Source organism: Oncorhynchus nerka, linkage group LG15 (genome assembly GCF_034236695.1).
Source record: "Oncorhynchus nerka isolate Pitt River linkage group LG15, Oner_Uvic_2.0, whole genome shotgun sequence".
Taxonomy (NCBI): Eukaryota; Metazoa; Chordata; class Actinopteri; order Salmoniformes; family Salmonidae; genus Oncorhynchus; species Oncorhynchus nerka.
In genome coordinates, this window is record NC_088410.1 from 19,579,451 (window position 1) to 19,593,423 (window position 13,973).

General features: G+C 44.3%; 1 protein-coding gene and 1 long non-coding RNA gene across 4 annotated transcripts in view; one reads left to right on the plus strand and one right to left on the minus strand.

Annotated features, from left to right (window-relative positions):
* Nucleotides 1-209: 209 nt before the first annotated feature.
* LOC135560106 (uncharacterized) lies at nucleotides 210-9,438 on the minus strand. 2 transcript variants are annotated; one of them, XR_010458700.1, is made up of 4 exons: nucleotides 7,945-9,438; nucleotides 4,980-5,237; nucleotides 3,127-3,197; nucleotides 210-828 (listed from the first exon to the last, which is right to left on the minus strand). It is a non-coding gene; the product is annotated as an uncharacterized LOC135560106 (long non-coding RNA). The 2 variants fall into 2 exon arrangements; XR_010458701.1 differs by having other exon boundaries at nucleotides 210-764; nucleotides 7,945-9,437.
* Nucleotides 5,087-13,973, plus strand: part of LOC115127162 (lipopolysaccharide-induced tumor necrosis factor-alpha factor homolog) — a 10,462-nt gene continuing 1,575 nt past the window's right edge. The window contains exons 1-4 of one of the 2 annotated variants that reach the window (XM_065001201.1): nucleotides 5,087-5,170; nucleotides 11,816-11,944; nucleotides 13,205-13,279; nucleotides 13,816-13,966. In XM_065001201.1, coding sequence (XP_064857273.1) covers nucleotides 11,821-11,944; nucleotides 13,205-13,279; nucleotides 13,816-13,966 — 350 coding nt within the window. In that variant the 5' untranslated portion in view covers nucleotides 5,087-5,170; nucleotides 11,816-11,820. The remainder of the gene's footprint in view (nucleotides 5,171-11,815; nucleotides 11,945-13,204; nucleotides 13,280-13,815; nucleotides 13,967-13,973) is intronic. The other variant, XM_065001202.1, reaches the window with a different exon arrangement.

Here is a 13,973-nt window from a genome sequence, read left to right on the forward strand (position 1 = left end):
ATGTAATGACTGACCATCCAACGGCATAGCTTCATCATCTTCATATGTTTACATTTACAACATTGGAGCAAAACAAGCTTATATTTTGGGTTCTGATGGGGTACAACAGTTGAACTAATCACAAGTTATATTAACTGCGGATTGCCCCTTTTATTGATGAACAATAATTGTTTTAACAGTCAATAATAATGGACTTTTGAGACAATTAGTGGCCCTTTTTCCAGAAACACACACTTTAATATTTTTTTCTAAAACGTATTCACCTGAAAAAAAGGCCTGTGTGAGGTGTGTTAACTATTCTTTATAGCAATAGACAAGTGTGTAGGTGTGGCTTATAGGGTGTCTAATTGTTCTAAATGTTTTCAAAATGGGTGAGAGTCTGTTTTGTTTTTGTACAGACACCACTCCTACCTAAATAGCACCCTCACCCGCAAAGTAGAAATCAAAGGAAGAGAAACTGGAAATTGAATAACTGCAGTTGACATAGCTAAGTAAATGGAAGAATACTCTTTTTGCGATGTGGATGGCTTTGGTTGAGCATAGTGTAGTCTATGGTGTTGCCAGGGAACAGCATCCTTTGTGAAGAAGTAGGAGGTGAAGGTCTCCTGCACACCGATTGCCTCCTGTGCTGCGTTGTTGGCCCCCATCCTGGCAACATCCTGCAGAGCAGCAGACCTCTCCTCTGGCACACGGCGGAGCGCTGCAGGTCCCCTCCTGCTCATCATCATGAAGTTATGCAGGACACAGGTAGTCTTCACAGATGCCTGAAATCCCCCCACGAGACCAGATGGCCCTGGTCACCCAACTGTGCAGTGCCCTACACAGTAACTGTAGGCAATCGTTTTGAAGAAATTTCAAGTTGCAAGGCATTGTAGGAATATGGAAGATAATGTCATTAGACTTTTACACCACAAGGTCATTGTGGATTACAAAGTATAATATATCTTATAACATTGGATAGATGCATGTGTAGCATGTGATGACAGCAGGATCATATCAAGGATAGCGTCACAAATGAATACGTAAATACTACTTGAAGCTTGATGATGACTTGATCATTTGAATCAGCTGAGTGGCACTAAGGCAAAAAATGAATTTTTTATTTGTGAAGTAAATTGCCTGTAGCACGCTTATTGGTCATAGTATGGGTATAGTTAGTCTACCAAAAGTTCCCGCATTTCGTACTCCATTCACCAAAATATTTACAAAGTATACAAGCAGTGGACACTTCCGTGCTTTTATGGCCCATAATGCAGTTCTTCAGAAAATAGGCTCCAACGTTTTCAGATTTGAACAAAATGGCGGAAAATATGCGGGCGAAGTCCGACGAGAAAAGATACGAATTCATTGCTTTAACTAATTATGGCAAATGTTAAGGAAATTTCGAGGAATGTAATAAAGTAATTAATTTTCAAATAAGTTACACATGTTGCCAGACGATTTGTTAGTTACGCTATCCTTACGAACCGCATAGCATATCAATACAGCACTATGTACCGTATGTTAACTAGTTAAGTTACGTTAGTTGGCTACTAATACATCGAACTTTCCAGTATATTAAATACTTTATATGCTATCTAACTACCCAACTGTGTGTTCGTAAATTGCGTTTTGCTCTCGAAGCGTTCAGAGCGCACACTGGACTCGCAATAGCAGTCAAGCACCCAAGCTAACATTGGCTAGCTACTTCATTACTCGCCCTTATCTATGGCGCGATGCTCTTGTAACAGTATAACTTTCGTCCGTACCCTCGCTCGAACCGGGGACCCTCTGCACACAACAGTCACCCTCGAAGCATCGTTGCCCATCGCGTCGAGACAAAAGGTCTCAGAGCGAGTGACGTCGCCGATTGAAACGCTATTAGCACCACCACTAACCAGCCATTTCACATCGGTTACATTCTGAAATCGGAGTAGAGAGTGAATTTACATACGCAACCTATTGACTTGATTATTCACGTCATTCTTAGTTTGGCGGTATAGTCGTTTTAAGTCTTAAGGTCTTGTCATTTGTTTCATTAACATGAAGTTGCATAGTAACAGAATCAACTTCCAAATTGTAAGGATACCGTTCGTTTACAGTTTCCTAAAATTAACTAATAGTATATACACTCATTAAGTATACAGTATGTTATTCGAACACGGGTATAGTCTTTTTCCCAACGTGTATTTACTTACTTGAATAGGTTCTCCCAGCTGCAATATGGACGATTAGAAACAGGGCAGCGACGTTTGTCACCAGAGCGGGTTAGAGCACACTACTTCACTGTTAATGGAGAATAGATTGAACTATTTACCCATTTAATAACCAGATCTTTGTTGCACAACAGAACTGCTGCTGCCAGCATGCCCACAAGCGAGCCACGCGGTAGTTTACCGCGTGCAAGTGTACACAGGCCACAACAAATATCATGTTAATTTTATATAAATGACAACGCGACACACAGCTTGTTTCTTATATCCCATACGTAACTGTATTGCAGAAATACAGTTTAACATTTGCTATCATTGTTTATGTTGCGTGCACGCTTCATAGTTTACGTGGTAACAGTCATTGTTATAATTGAACCATTATCATTCTCAAGTAAAGTCACAGTTCAAAGTAATGTCTTGTTTACGTCTATTCCTCAGCAGTGATGGATGCCACGGTGTGCTGATAAAGGAGGTCCGACCTGAATCCCAGGGTTAAAATACGGTTCCGGAAGGGCGTTGGGAAATGCCCACCCTCTGTTCACCCCAGTGGAACTATTTTTCCCTTTGACGAGTTTAAAATAGCGAAGTACAGTTATACATTGATATTGTATACTGTTGATAAAATAATGCTTATATTTAACGTTAACATTATTGTAGAAATGTAAAACTTGTCGGTTTGCAGACTTGCCTTGGAGCTGGCCACTCCCCTTATAATGGAACGTCCCATCAGAGTTGATTTTTGGTTTATGTACGTTCTGTTCCTGCACGTTATAGCGTAGTTCTTTTTAACGTTAATACTTTATAGGACAGTTCGTTTTTCAAGTCATTTAGCCCTTGGTATATTTTAAAGCACTTACATTTATTTGCTTGTCATAATTTGTATCATCCAAGTTTTGATAAATAAACCCCCTTATTGTTTCATTGTGACACTCACTTGATTTGATTGACAGCCTGACTCAGCGTTCTCTTCAACAGAGCCTGGGTGCTCCTGATCAACTCCACCTCCTGCGGTACACAAACACAACCATCACCTTATTTTCAGATTGGTTTCTAGTGAAATTACGTCTAGGCAACATTTAATAACGATACAAGTATTTTGGTGAACTAGAGCAAAGACAAGTCAATGTTATTTTTGTATCATCAGCAGTTCCTCTTCTACGCGGTCGCCGTTCCCGACAGGTTAGGTTATCCGTGGCGATGGCGAACGGGATCTCGGTGGCGTCCAGCGCCTTCAACAGCCTCCTCTTCTGCCCCAGGAGGAGGTCTGTCTCGGCCACCAGCTTCTCGATGTGCCGCTGCAGCTCCGACTTCCAGAAGTGGATATGCTGCAGTCTCTCTCCCAGGTGCCGCGTCCCCTCAGCTTGGGTGCGCAGAGTCTCCGTATCCAGTGTTTTGGACTCATGGCGAATCCTCTTTGCGTTGTTTCAGTCTGTAACCACCTGGTGAAGGGTAGAGAAATGCTTGAAGTGCCATTCCTCCGTGTTGCCATTCCTCTGAACGGTACCCCGCAGTAGCCAAGCCGGAGGAGGGATACAAGTGTATGTGTGCAATGCCACAGATGTCTCAAGTTTTGAGGGAGCATGCAATTGGCATGCTGACTGAAGGAATGTTCACCAGAGCTGTTGCCAGATAATTTAATGTTAATTTCTCTACCATAAACCACCTCCAACATTGTTTTAGACAATATGGCAGAATGTTGAATAACCACACCAGACCAGGACCTCCACATCTGGGTTCTTCACCTGCAGGATCGTCTGAGACCAGCCACCCAGACAGCTGATGAAATTGAGGACTATTTCTGTCTGTAATAAAGCCTTTTTGTGGGGGAACAAATCATTCTGATTGGCTGGGCCTGGCTCCCAAGTAGGTGGTCCTATGCTCTTCCAGGCCCGTCTATGGCTGCACCCCTGCCCAGTCATATGAAGTCCATAGGTTAGAGCCTAATACATTTATTTCAATTGACTGATTTCCTGACTGATTTCCTGTAACTCAGTAAACTGTTGAAATGGTTGCATGTTACGTTTATATTTTTCTTCAGTTTACATTCTCAGGAAACAACGAATGGTGGATGGATGAACACACACACTTTTCTCAAATGTATTCACCTGAAAATAGGCCTATGTTAGGTGTTCTAATGACCTTTTTTTAACACCAATGGACCAATGTTAGTAAAGAAATGACTGTCTGGTCTGCCTAACGTTCTAATAGTCTAACTGAGGATGAGTCATGGTGATAATAGGCTGCTCATGCATTTAATGCATGGCTACTAGGTCTTCTGTCTTCTCACTAACAAACATATTTTCCAACCACGACGTTGTTTATCGAGAACTATAAACAGCTTAACTCACCACAGCCACAATTTCCCCTCAAAACACACACACGCTAACACACACACACACACGAACACAGCATATTCACACCCCTCCACCTCTTCACTTTAAAACCCTTTAGTGAGTCTGAGGTCTCTGGTCTATTGATGGGAATCAGAGTCTTCAGGCCTGTGTCCCAAATGACACCATGTTCCCTAGATACAGGAGTGCACTACTTTTGACCAGGGCTCAATATCATTTGTGAAATGCTCCTGGTGTGAGTGGAATTTCCTGTTTACTTTTATACTGGGATTCGTCGTCACACAGTGATGATGCAATTACACTGGAACTAGTGATTGACCAACGGGTGGAGTTATTTTCCATCGGGCTTGTGTTCACTATTCAGCCACTTCAGATAACGTTGTTACCTCATCTGCCTGACTCCTCCCCTCTGTGTGTGTCGTTCTCACTCTCCTACCTGGTTCACTTTCTCACTGTCTCGAGGGAGTAGCAGCTCTATTCTTTAGCTCCACACAGTCCACAGTACCTCGTCTCCTCCAGGGCTCCAGTCCACAGTACCTCGTCTCCTCCAGGGCTCCAGTCCACAGTACCTCGTCTCCTCCAGGGCTCCAGTCCACAGTACCTCGTCTCCTCCAGGACTCCAAAAAGGTAAGGGGCTGTTGCTCTGCTCGTGGCTGGGAAATGGTGCTCTGAGTTGGGGGGTTTCAGAGTGCTTCTTTGGAGGATATAATAAAATATGAAAGAATTGTGTGTATGACTAGGAATATCTGTGTTTGTTTTGTGTGTGTTGCTACGTGAGAAAGAAAATACTTGTTAGAAGAGGGGTGTTTTTAAATCGGTTTAGAGAAAACAGCACCAGTCACCCTACCTTCTAACTCTGTCTTGGTGCCTAATGTTTGACAGCTCTGTTAGATGTGTACACACAGACATCTCTGTTAGATGTGTACACACAGACAGCGCTGTTAGATGTGTACACACAGACAGCGCTGTTAGATGTGTACACACAGACAGCTCTATTAGATGTGTACACACAGACAGCTCTGTTAGATGTGTACACACAGACAGCTCTGTTAGATGTGTACACCCAGACAGCTCTGTTAGATGTGTACACCCAGACAGCTCTATTAGATGTGTACACACAGACAGCTCTGTTAGATGTGTACACACAGACAGCTCTGTTAGATGTGTACACACAGACAGCTCTGTTAGATGTGTACACAGACAGCTCTGTTAGATGTGTACACACAGACAGCTCTGTTAGATGTGTACACACAGACAGCTCTGTTAGATGTGTACACACAGACAGCTCTGTTAGATGTGTACACACAGACAGCTCTGTTAGATGTGTACACACAGACAGCTCTGTTAGATGTGTACACACAGACAGCTCTGTTAGATGTGTACACACAGACAGCTCTGTTAGATGTGTACACACAGACAGCTCTGTTAGATGTGTACACACAGACAGCTCTGTTAGATGTGTACACACAGACAGCTCTGTTAGATGTGTACACACAGACAGCTCTGTTAGATGTGTACACACAGACAGCTCTGTTAGATGTGTACACACAGACAGCTCTGTTAGATGTGTACACAGACACAGACAGCTCTGTTAGATGTGTACACACAGACAGACGGCTCTGTTAGATGTGTACACACAGACGGTACACACAGACAGCTCTGTTAGATGTGTACACACAGACAGCTCTGTTAGATGTGTACACACAGACAGCTCTGTTAGATGTGTACACACAGACAGCTCTGTTAGATGTGTACACACAGACAGCTCTGTTAGATGTGTACACACAGACAGCTCTGTTAGATGTGTACACACAGACAGAGGGGAAAACTGTACTTCACACATCAGTGAATTTGATAGCTAACCAAACCATGACAGGGTAGAATACCCAGGGCCCATTATGGGGCAATGTCCAGCTGTTCTGTGGGATGTTGGATTAAGGAAATGAAAATGAATCCTTGTGTAAATGTTTAACTGACTAGGGTGTGAGAGTTATGGTTCCTGCCCATGGTAAATGGGTATAGTAAAGGTCAGGTTTGGGGTCAATTCGAATTGAAATCAGTCAGTTCAGGAAGTAATCTGAAAAAATATATATATTCAATTACTTCTCAATAGATTGAAGAGTAGAAGCTACTAATTTAAAAAGCTTTATGGGAACAGCTGTATTTAAAATTCAAAACACTTCCTGAAATGGGTGTCTTTAATTATATTTAACCCACTGTTGACCAGGGCCCATAGGGTAGAATACTACTGTTGACCAGGGCCCATAGGGTAGAATACTACTGTTGACCAGGGCCCATAGGGTAGAATACTACTGTTGACCAGGGCCCATAGGGTAGAATACTACTGTTGACCAGGGCCCATAGGGTAGTGTACTACTGTTGACCAGGGCCCATAGGGTAGTGTACTACTGTTGACCAGGGCCCATAGGGTAGTGTACTACTGTTGACCAGGGCCCATAGGGTAGTGTAGGGTAGTGTACTACTGTTGATCAGGGCCCATAGGGTAGTGTACTACTGTTGACCAGGGCCCATAGGGTAGTGTACTACTGTTGACCAGGGCCCATAGGGTGGTGTACTACTGTTGATCAGGGCCCATAGGACTCCGGTTAAAAGTAGTGAATGACAGTATATAGGGAATAGACTGTTCCCTCAAATGTTTTCATCACTGAGCAAATTTCAGGTCTGCTGAGCGTAAACTTCAACATTCTGTGCAACTTCTGGCGCACGTTTACTGTGACCACTGAGGCTGTACCCACTTTAAGTTAGTTTTAACCAGGGGCGCAACTTTACTGGGGACATGTCCCCCCACATTCTGAAATTCCATTTAGTCCCCCCCAGTTTTATCATTGAAATGTGATACAAAACGAGGCAACGGTGTGCGTTAGGACCATGCGGACGCCTCCGAGCGGTCAGGTAGGTTGTTTGGAGTGTTTATCTGAGTGGATAAAAATAATACAATTATGTCCCCCCCACTTCTAAAACCAAAGTTGCGCCCCTGGTTTTAACAGTGATCAAGTAGACTACTATTTGATCATAATGTAGGACTACCAGAGGGGCCTACCATCAAAAACAATGGAGAAAATGCATCCCATAATATTTTAACATGGAAATAGCTGTTCTATCATTCAGCCTACAGTAGCAGCCAATGTGTGGTGTTCAATGTAGGCCACATTCTGTGGTGTTCAATGTAGGCTACATTCTATGAGACGTTTGAAAAACACATTCAGGGCTGGTTGACATGAACCTGTTTATCCACTTGTCCTTCAGACAAGGAGGTGACTGAAAATGTTGTTGAGTCGTTTGATGCAAGAAACCATTTTATTCCCATACCATTATTACAGAAAATCTGACAAATACAACAAAATACAATACTGCCCCTTTAAGACAAAAAAGTTCTTTACCTGAGTCACTTTTCAAAGACGTCTAGAAATGCACACGTGTTGTGTCTTGTAGGAAACAAACACTCCCCCATTGAGGATTACAACTGATCTATAACTGGGCTAAGAACTCACCAACGAGCAAAGAATATGATCTCAAAACAGCTCATCTACTCACGACCGCTGATTCTGTAAAGACAGTCACGTTCAACGTGAATGGCACATGTATGGTAGTGGTTTATTTGCATATAGGCCTTACTGCAGCTCTGATTGGTTACGGCGCACCGGTCTGTTTAGACTAGAGTATGTGCATGTCAATGCAATAGAATCCTACTCTGTTGAGTTCTGTCTACAACAAAGTCTCTTGAATCGTTGGTTTTGTTTCGGTATGTTTGATTGAAAGTAGCTAATAATTGCGTTGATTCGATCCCAATTCCCACAGTAAAGTGGTACCTAACGGGGGAAACTAGACAGTTGAGTGAGGTTCAATCTCGTGCTTCTCTGCGCAGGCTGATGTTTCTTCTGCAACAGCAGCAGCTCCCCGCAAAACACACACACACTAAACAACTCTACCTCACTTCCTCATGATCCCGTGGAACAAAGTCCAACAGATAAGCCACCGTTACAGCTTCATAACAACACCATCATCAACTACATGATGCTGTATAACATTTACGCATAGGCTTTGTCCCAAATGGCTAATGGTTCATATTTAGTGCCCTGCTTTTGACCAGGGCCCACATGGGAAATAGTGTGTCATTTGGGATGAACTCATACAGAGCATTCAGAACCCTTGACTTTTTCCACATTTTGTTACATTACAGCCCTATTCTTAAATTGATTAAATCGTTTTCCCCTCATCAATCTGCACATAATACCCCACAATGACAAAGCAAAAACAGTTTTTTAGAAATGTTAGCTAATGTATAAAAACAAAAACAAATGAACATATCACATTTACATCAGTATTCAGAGCCTTTACTCAGTACTTTGTTGAAGCACCTTTGGCAGCGATTACAGCCTCAGGTCTTCTTGGGTTTGACGCTACAAGTTTAGCACACCTGTATTCCTCTCATTCCTCTCTGCAGTTCCTCTAAAACTCTGTCAGGTTGGATGGGGAGTGTCGCTCCACACCCGTATTCCTCTCATTCCTCTCTGCAGATCCTCTAAAGCTCTGTCAGGTTGGATGGGGAGTGTCGCTCCACACCTGTATTCCTCTCATTCCTCTCTACAGATCCTCTAAAGCTGTGTCAGGTTGGATGGGGAGTGTCGCTCCACACCTGTATTCCTCTCATTCCTCTCTGCAGATCCTCTAAAACTCTGTCAGGTTGGATGGGGAGTGTCGCTCCACACCTGTATTCCTCTCATTCCTCTCTGCAGATCCTCTAAAGCTCTGTCAGGTTGGATGGGGAGTGTCGCTCCACACCTGTATTCCTCTCATTCCTCTCTGCAGATCCTCTAAAACTCTGTCAGGTTGGATGGGGAGTGTCGCTCCACACCTGTATTCCTCTCATTCCTCTCTACAGATCCTCTAAAGCTGTGTCAGGTTGGATGGGGAGTGTCGCTCCACACCTGTATTCCTCTCATTCCTCTCTACAGATCCTCTAAAGCTGTGTCAGGTTGGATGGGGAGTGTCGCTCCACACCTGTATTCCTCTCATTCCTCTCTACAGATCCTCTAAAGCTGTGTCAGGTTGGATGGGGAGTGTCGCTCCACACCTGTATTCCTCTCATTCCTCTCTGCAGATCCTCTAAAGCTCTGTCAGGTTGGATGGGGAGTGTCGCTGCACAGCTATTTCCAGGTCTCACCAAAGATGTTCGATTGGGTTCAAGTCTGGGCCACTCAAGGACATTCAGAGTCTTGTCCCGAAGCCACTCCTGCGTTGTCTTGACTGTGTACTTAGGGTCGTTGTCCTGTTGGAAGGTGAACCTTCACCCCAGTCTGAGTTCCTGAGCCCTCTGGATCAGGATTTCATCAAGGATCTCTCTGTACTTTGCTCCATTAATCTTTGCCTTGCAGTCCCTGCCGCTGAAAACCGTAGGTATGGTGCTAGGTTTCCTCCAGACGTGACGCTTGGCATTCAGACCAAAGAGTTCAATCTTGGTTTCATCAGTCCAGAGAATCTTGTTTCTGATGGTCTGAGTCCTTTAGGTGCCTTTTGGTAAACTCCAAGCGGGCTGTCATGTGCATTTTACTGAGTGCTTCCATCTGCCCACTCTACCATAAAGGCCTGATTCGTGGGGTGCTGCAGAGATGGTTGTCCTTCTGGAAGGTTCTCCCATCTCCACAGAGGAAATCTAGAGCTCTGACAGAGTGACCATCTGGTTCTTCTTCACCTCCCTGACCAAGGCCCTTCTCCCCCGATTGCTCAGTTTGGCCGGGCGGCCAGCTCTATCAAGAGTCTTGATGGTTCCAATCTTCTTCTATTTATGAATGATGGAGGCCACTGTGTTCTTGGTGACCTTCAATGCTGCAGACATGTTTTTGGTACCCTTCCCCAGATCTGTGCCTCGACACAATCCTGTCTCGGAGCTCTACGGACAATTCCTTCGTCCTCATGGCTTGGTTTTTGCTATGACATGCACTGTCAACTGTGAAACCTTATTTAGACAGGTGTGTGCCTTTCCAAACCATGTCCAATCAATTGAATTTACCACAGGTGGACTCCAATCAAGTTGTAGAAACATTTCAAGGATGATCAATACAAACAGGATGCACCGGAGCTCAATTTCGAGTCAATTTCATAGCAAAGGGTCTGAATACTTATGTAAATAAGGTATTTCAGTTTTGTTTCTTAAAAATGCAAACATTTTTAAGAACCTGTTTTTGCTTTGTCGTTATGGGGTATTGTGATGTCATTATGGGGTATCGTGTGTAGATTTCGGATGATTTTTTCAAATTTAATCAATTTTAGAATAATGCTGTAATTTGAATAAATGTGGAAAAGGTCAAGGGGTCTGAATACTTTCTGAATGCACTGTATGTATAGCGCTGTAGTATAATCTATGCATTTCCTTATAATAGTTTGTTTTTAACGACTGACCTGGTTACTGTAAGTAAAGGTTATTGATGAGCCTGAGGTTAGAATGAATCAGGAGGTTAGAAAGTGTATTTATTTTTTTAACATTCATTGAACCAGGAAGTCCCATTTGGATCAAAATACCTGTTTGCTAAGGGAGACCTCATAGATCAATTATGTTTAGATGATGTGATGTATTATAGCTGATTCCAGATGACATACTGTACTGTGTATTATAGCTGATTCCAGATGACATACTGTACTGTGTATTATAGCTGATTCCAGATGACATACTGTACTGTGTATTATAGCTGATTCCAGATGACATACTGCACTGTGTATTATAGCTGATTCCAGATGACATACTGTGCTGTGTATTATAGCTGATTCCAGATGACATACTGCACTGTGTATTATAACTGATTCCAGATGACATACTGCACTGTGTATTATAGCTGATTCCAGATGACATACTGTACTGTGTATTATAGCTGATTCCAGATGACATACTGTACTGTGTATTATAGCTGATTCCAGATGACATACTGTACTGTGTATTATAGCTGATTCCAGATGACATACTGTACTGTGTATTATAGCTGATTCCAGATGACATACTGTACTGTGTATTATAGCTGATTCCAGATGACATACTGTACTGTGTATTATAGCTGATTCCAGATGACATACTGTACTGTGTATTATAGCTGATTCCAGATGACATACTGTACTGTGTATTATAGGGGGGAGAGAAGGTGGGGGCAGAGACATATGTTTTCTCAATGTGATATTTTCATAAGGTGTGCTCACTGTGTCTGTGCTCACTTTCTTCCTCTCTCTCTCTGTCTCTCTCTCTCTCTCTCAAACCCACCCCAGACAGTATGGAGAAGAGCCAGTATGGACCCCCCCAGGACTTGTCTGCTCCCCCCTACCCAGGCCCCCCGGCGGGCTACCAGGGAAGTGGGGGGGGAACAGCCTACCCCCCTCAGCCTGGCTTCCAGGGAGGTAAGAGATCAGATCTACACTGATACTCTTAGGGACAGTTTAAGCTTACACTCTTAGAAAATAAGGCGCCATCTAGAACCTTCATGGAACCTGAAAGGGTTCTTCCTGGAACCGAAAAGGGTTCTTCTTGGAACCTTAAAGGGTTCTTCCTGGAACCGAAAAGGGTGCTCCTATGGGGACAGCCGATGTGTGTGTCACAATAGCTATAGATGTCATGAACATCATTGTTAAGGGCTGGACAACCACTCTGTATCCCTGGGTTTGTGTTCCCATAACCCTGGCCAACCACTCTGTATCCCTGGGTTTGTGGTCCCATAATGCTGGCCAACCACTCTGTATCCCTGGGTTTGTGTTCCCATAACCCTGGCCAACCATTCTGTATCCATGGGTTTGTGGTCCCATAATGCTGGCCATCCACTCTGTATCCCTGGGTTTGTGGTCCCATAAGGCTGACCAACCACTCTGTATCCCTGGGTTTGTGTTCCCATAACCCTGGCCAACCACTCTGTATCCCTGGGTTTGTGGTCCCATAATGCTGGCCAACCACTCTGTATCCCTGGGTTTGTGGTCCCATAAAGCTGACCAACCACTCTGTATCCCTGGGTTTGTGGTCCCATAATGCTGGCCAACCACTCTGTATCCATGGGTTTGTGGTCCCATAATGCTAGCCAACCACTCTGTATCCCTGGGTTTGTGGTCCCATAATGCTGGCCAACCACTCTGTATCCCTGGGTTTGTGGTCCCATAAAGCTGACCAACCACTCTGTATCCCTGGGTTTGTGGTCCCATAATGCTGACCAACCACTCTGTATCCCTGGGTTTGTGGTCCCATAAAGCTGACCAACCACTCTGTATCCCTGGGTTTGTGGTCCCATAATGCTGACCAACCACTCTGTATCCCTGGGTTTGTGGTCCCATAATGCTGGCCAACCACTCTGTATCCCTGGGTTTGTGCTCCCATAATTCTGGCCAACCACTCTGTATCTCTGGTTTTGTGCTCCCATAACGCTGGCCAACCACTCTGTATCCCTGGGTTTGTGGTCCCATAATGCTGGCCAACCACTCTGTATCCCTGGGTTTGTGCTCCCATAACGCTGGCCAACCACTCTGTATCCCTGGGTTTGTGCTCCCATAACGCTGGCCAACCACTCTGTATCTCTGGGTTTGTGCTCCCATAACGCTGGCCAACCACTCTGTATCCCTGGGTTTGTGATAAATTACACAGTGTATTGATGTATTTATTTATCCCTTATTGATCAGGTCCCCAACCCGGCATGTACCCACCACCTCCCCAATACGGCACGGGCATGGCACAACCTACAAACGTCCCCAGCGGTGAGTCACACACACACTCACTGAAACAACTCCAAACTGTCGGACCAAAACTACCTCAATCGGTTCCTTATTTTAGTATTCACAGTACCCAGTGAAAAACGAGAACCAAGTTGTACACACACAAGGTATTGGCTGGACGTCCTGGCCCTAGCAACACCCAGCCTTAGCAACCCCTCGAATCCTCTTCCTCTGTAGGGGTTTGAAATATAGAACTAACAACAAGCGACACAATTTTTTGGGGGCCTAAGTTGTTCTATCCTGTTCTATCTAGCGCTGCCTGGTTCTGTCCAGTTCTGACCCGTCTATCCCATTCTATTGAGTTCTATCCAGTTCTATCTAGCTCTGTCTGGTTCTGTCCAGTTCTATCCCATTCTATTGAGTTCTATCCAGTTCTGACCAGTATTTTCTTCTCCCTACAGTAACCCGGGTGGTGGGGATTCTTTCTATTCCTGTCCAGTTCTATCCAATTCTATGAAGTTATATCCAGTTCTGACCAGTTCTATCTGGTTCTAACCAGTATTCTCCTCTCCCTACAGTAACCCAGGTGGTGGTGATGCAGCAGCCGCTGCTAAGAGACGTACCCGGCCAGATGACGTGTCCCCACTGTCAGGTCCCGGTTCTGACAGAGACCACACACGCCACTGGACTGCTCACCTGGGTTATCTGTGGATCACTCGGCTTTTTCCTGTAAGTT